At 42.5% G+C, this 5,061-nt stretch overlaps 1 protein-coding gene across 2 annotated transcripts in view; it reads left to right on the top strand.

The window, feature by feature from the left end:
• Nucleotides 1-39: 39 nt before the first annotated feature.
• NDUFA9 (NADH:ubiquinone oxidoreductase subunit A9) overlaps nt 40-5,061 on the top strand; it is a 41,773-nt gene continuing 36,751 nt past the window's right edge. For both annotated transcript variants that reach the window (XM_047787785.1, XM_047787784.1), the window contains exon 1: nt 40-150. In XM_047787785.1, the coding sequence (XP_047643741.1) occupies nt 102-150 (49 nt within the window). In that variant the 5' untranslated portion in view covers nt 40-101. The remainder of the gene's footprint in view (nt 151-5,061) is intronic.

The raw sequence follows: 5,061 nt of genomic DNA, 5'->3' as shown, positions 1-5,061 counted from the left end.
TTCCCAATTGGCGCCTGCGCAGACGGCCGAGAAAAATGACTTTTGACTCAGCTTAGTATCCGTAGTCGGCTGAGAGCCGGCGGGGTGGATTGTGGGAGAAGATGGCGGCGGCCGTTCACCCCCGGGTTGTCCGGGCCGTGCCAATGTCACGTAAGTGTCACAGGGAACGGCGGCCTGCGTAGGCATTCCGAGGTGCAGATCTAAAGTTTTAGGAGCGGCGCCTTGCTGCAGCGGTCGCGCTGACTCTCTGGGCACCCTGGCTTTTCTAGATCCGGAGCTACCTCTGTCCAGTTTCTCCTTTCCTCTCCTCTCTCCCTGGTTCACATGTTAAATTGTGCCCTTGGGAAGGCTCTTCGCTGAGAGAACGTGAAGAACGCGAAAGGAAGGAGAACAAGTGGGGGTCTTGTGTAAAAGATCGAGAGACTCAGATTATTGATAGGGTTGTAAGGGCTTGGGGCAACAAGAAGTATTGGGGGCGCGGAGAAGGAACCTGAAAAGGACGGGAAAAGGGATAGTGGAGAAAAGGTTCTTCATGGATTGACTTTATGATCTTGTGCAATCCCCTCTTTGGTCTCAACTTCAGATTCTGCGTATCACCCTAAAGATGATAACACCATAAAGTCGGGGATTTCTGAGGAGATTCAATGAAGTAGTATTTATAAAAGCACTTTTCTAATTCAAAAGCATCTCTACAGATGTACAGAGTGCTTTGTGGAGGCGTTGGGGCCTGGGGGTGTGAGAGATGCACGGAAAGAGAAAAACCAGGAGATTGGTGGGAAAGAAACAGAAAAAGAATATAAAGGAATATTTTAGGATTTGTCTAAGTGTAGTTTATTTTGCCTTATATTCTGATTTAATCTGCTATGGTTCTCAAATTGAAAACAGTTTATCCTTATATTCTTTAAGAGAGGCTATAAAAAGTAGTTCCCCTTGTAGCTAAACTTAGGGAACTCGACTAGTATCCATGAGGAAGTGGGTTTGATCCCTGTCCCTGATCAGTGGGTTATGAGTTAAGGATCCAACACTGCTGTGGCTGTGGTGTAGTTTGCAGACTTGGTTTGGATCCCACAGTTGCTGTGGCGGTGGTATAGGCTGGCAGCTGCAGCTAGCCGGGAAATGTCCATATGCTGTGAAATTTCCATATGCTACGGTTGTGGCCCTAAAAAGGAGGAAAAGAGAGAGAGAGAGGCTATAAACGCAAAGAAATTGGAAATGCAGTTAGACTTCATCATCCTTCTTTCACCCTCCTTCACAAGCATGCCCCCCCACCTCCAAAAATTGCATTTTTCTGTGGTGTATTTTATTTATTATAGAGTATCATTTGCTTTCAAAATCAGGTGCATGTCAGAATCATTCTCAAAGCTTTGTAACAAATATAAATGGGGGCTCATTGAGGAGCTATAGAATCAGAATTTTTGAGGCTGACTTCCTGCACCTTAAATTTTAAAAAGCTCCACAGGTAGTTCTAATGTTCAGGCTGAGGTGAAAGGGATATCTGGAGGATTCTGTGCTGTTTTCCATCTTGGGCAGAGCTCCTCTGTGCACCTGGGAAGGTGATTGGTGCACATCATTTATAAGGGACGGTTTTGTAGTCCTGACTTCTTTGCAAAGACATTTGCTGGTTCTTGTTAAACTGTTGCATTGACATCACATAATGTAGGTTGTGAATGGTGTTAACTGCTATTTATCAAAGACCTACATCTGCTAATCACAGTTCTAGATATTTTCATAAGGTTTTTTTTCTTTTTTTTTCTTTTTTTTTAATGGATACTGTAGCTTGTGCTCTTTACTCCTCTGCTTTATTGTCTCTGGTAAAGTAAACTTTTGAGTATACTCTGAAGAGGCAAGTCTAGTGTGTAACATAATCAAAACACTACAGAACAGAACTGTGTGAAACATATGTAGTGAAATGTGGAGAGACTATCAATTACCATAGGAAATCAGAAAAGGGAAAGTTAGATCCTTTCAAGTACAGAGGGACGATCAGAAGACCTGTGGAGAATTGCAGCAGTTCCACTGATTTTTTTAGCGTTGCTATCTTCTGGAAAGTCCAAGAGGCTGGACGTTTTCCTGGCACTTGGGGATGAGAATGGAGGCAGGAAGTACTTAGGAGGCAGCGATATGGCTGCCTAAAGGTCTGGAATAGTAGGAAAGGAGGTTGAATATGTTAAATGAGATCAAATAATGGAGGCGTTTGAAAACCACTCAGAGTTTAGACCAGTGGTCTTCCAAGTGGGATTTGCAAGAGGAACTGACTGTATATAAAAATACAATAAATATCAGGAGTTCCCATCGTGGCTCAGTGGTTAACGAATCTGACTAGGAACCATGAGGTTTGGGATTTGATCCCTGGCCTTGTCCAGTGGGTTAAGGATCCAGCGTTGCCGTGAGCTGTGGTATAGGTTGCAGACGAGGCTCGGATCCTGCATTGCTCTGGCGTAGGCCGGCAGCTACAGCTCTGATTAGATCCCTAGCCTGGGAACCTCCATATGCTGAGCGTGTGGCCCTAGAGAAAGGCAAAAAGACCAAGAAAAAAAAAATGCAATACCAGAACTTAAAGAGGGAAAAAAAAGAGTTTTCTTTAATAGTAATAGTAGCTAACACATCATTCAAACTATATACCAAACACTGTTCTAAGTGCTTTAATGTGTGTTGCATAATGTGTATAACGTATTGGTACTACATACAACATGTGTGATATATACATAAATACTTTATTTTTTATTATTATTATTTTTTTATGGCCGCCCTTGGGACATGTGGAGGTTTCCAGGCTAGGGGTTGAGTCAGAGCTACAGCTGCCAGCCCACGCCAGAGCCACAGCAACGCCAGATCCAAGCCACATCTGTGAGCTACACCACAGCTCACGGCCATGCCAGATCCTTAACCCACTGAGCAAGGCCAGGGATCAAACCTGCATCTTCATCAATGCTAGTCAGGTTTGTTTCCACTGAGCCTCAACAGGAACTCCACATAAATACTTAAAAGCAGTGTGCAAGCAAATATATTTGGAGACTACTGGTTTAGATATTATAGTAGGAAACCAAAGTAGGTTTTTGAGCAGAGAAATAAAATGAATAAAGAATATTTCTAATGGTGTTCATAATAAAGGGAAGAAAATGGAGAGGCTGGAGCCAAAGAAGGTAGTTAACATATTTATTGAGGACCTACAATGTGCAGGGCACCATGACATACTTACCCCTTTATTATTATTATTATTGTTATTGTTATTATTTGCTTTTTAGGGCTGCACCTGTGGCATATGGAAGTTCCCAGGCTAGGGATCGAATCAGAGCTACAGCTGCTGGCCTGTGCCAGAGCCACAGCAATGCAGGATCTGAGCCACATCTGCAGCCTACACCACAGCTCATGGCAAGGCCAGGAATCAAACCCACATCCTCATGGATACTAGTCGAATTCATTTCCACTGAGCCACAACGGGAACTTCCCCATTTATTATTAATTTTCATATCAGCCCCTAAAATGTAAGCTCCATGAGGCCAGGGACTCTGTCTTTTGTACTGTGCCAGTCACAATTTCTAGAATAGTGATTGAAAAAAACAAATAACCACATGAGATTAGTGTGCCATTACCTACCTTCTGAGGAATTTCAGGTTATAACAAATGAAAGCAGCTGTTACTCAGAGTGCTAAATGCATACGGGGTGACATGCTAAATGCTTCCCACATATTTCCTCTAACCCTGGTATTAGTCCTTAAAGGTGTTCATACTTTGACTCCAGTAATTCTTCTCATTTTATTTGCTTTGTCCTTTATCCTATGCCCTGACTTCCTTACTCATCTTTCTCATCATTCCCTTTCATACATTCTCAACTCCCCGGCCCTTATCCCTTTGTCATAAGAAAAAAATCAATGCTGAATAAACCAAGCTTTGCACATATTTCCTGCCTGCCCCTGCACAGTGGAGAGCCAAACTGAGGAATTCTCCACACCAACTGACTGTCCTTATTTTAAATTCATGAATACAAGTCTCAAGCAGATTTTCAGCACATTTTTCTAGGAAATCTGCTTTCTCTTTCTCTGATTATTCAGCATTACCAGTCTCCTAAAACATCTAACATGTGCTTCTGTCTCATTCTTACCTTGAACTCAAAGGAATCAGATGAGAACAGTCTTTTTCCCACAGTAAAAATCTAATAGCTGAGCTGGGGTAATTCTCTGCTTTCTTTCCTTTTACAGTGGAGGAGCTTCTGGTCTGACCTAAGGCCAGTTCCCTCACTTGGTCCTTGATGCCATCCTCCCTAACCACTTCCTTCCCTCTCCTGAGTCAGTAACATTTCTCTCTACTGGGTTGTTTCCATCAGCATGTCATATGATATAGCATCATGTATATGTGTGTGTGTGTGTGTGTGTGTGTGTGTGTGTATAAATAAAGCCCTTTCTTGTGTTCCTGTTCCTCTAGGTCCTTTTTTCTTTGTCCTTTTACATCATATCCCCTGGGAATTTTCGATACTCCCTGTAGGACCTCCCTGCCTCACTCCAGTAAAATTGCTCTTGTTCAGGCCATTTACAGCCAGCATCTTCTAAATCCTGGGGTCCTCTGTCCTCCTACTTCCCTTTTCAGCAGCATTTGATGGAGTTCACTGTTTTCTCCATCAGTCACTTTCTTCATTTGGCTTCAGTTTTTGTTCCTTCATTTGCTTTTTTCATTCTCTTTTGTTTTTTTCTCTCACTTCACTGGGCCACGTTTCAGTCACCTTTACTGGCTCTTGGGGTTAGTCACATAACCTCTCTAAGCCTTGGTTTCCTCATCTGTAAAGTGGCAATAAAGGTAGCATTACAGAAAGTAATACCTACCAGGCACAAAGAATGATGCCAGGTGCCTTTGTAGGTTTAGATGTTTATTTATACAGTATTCTTGTTATTATGTGTCTGGTCTCTGATGTTTGTTTTTAATCTCTGTGGCTTTAGTAACTATTGGGTAAGCTAGGCTTTTTCTCCAATTCCATACTTTTGGATAGAGAAAATCAGTAGTTTCTAGGCAGACTGCCACTGTAAAATCTTCCTTAGAAGACAGACACAGATTTACTTTCTTAGTTAC

This window comes from Phacochoerus africanus, chromosome 7, assembly GCF_016906955.1.
Source record: "Phacochoerus africanus isolate WHEZ1 chromosome 7, ROS_Pafr_v1, whole genome shotgun sequence".
In the NCBI taxonomy this organism is placed as follows: domain Eukaryota; kingdom Metazoa; phylum Chordata; class Mammalia; order Artiodactyla; family Suidae; genus Phacochoerus; species Phacochoerus africanus.
Note: the sequence above shows the minus strand (reverse complement) of the source record. Positions and strands in the feature narration are given on the sequence as shown.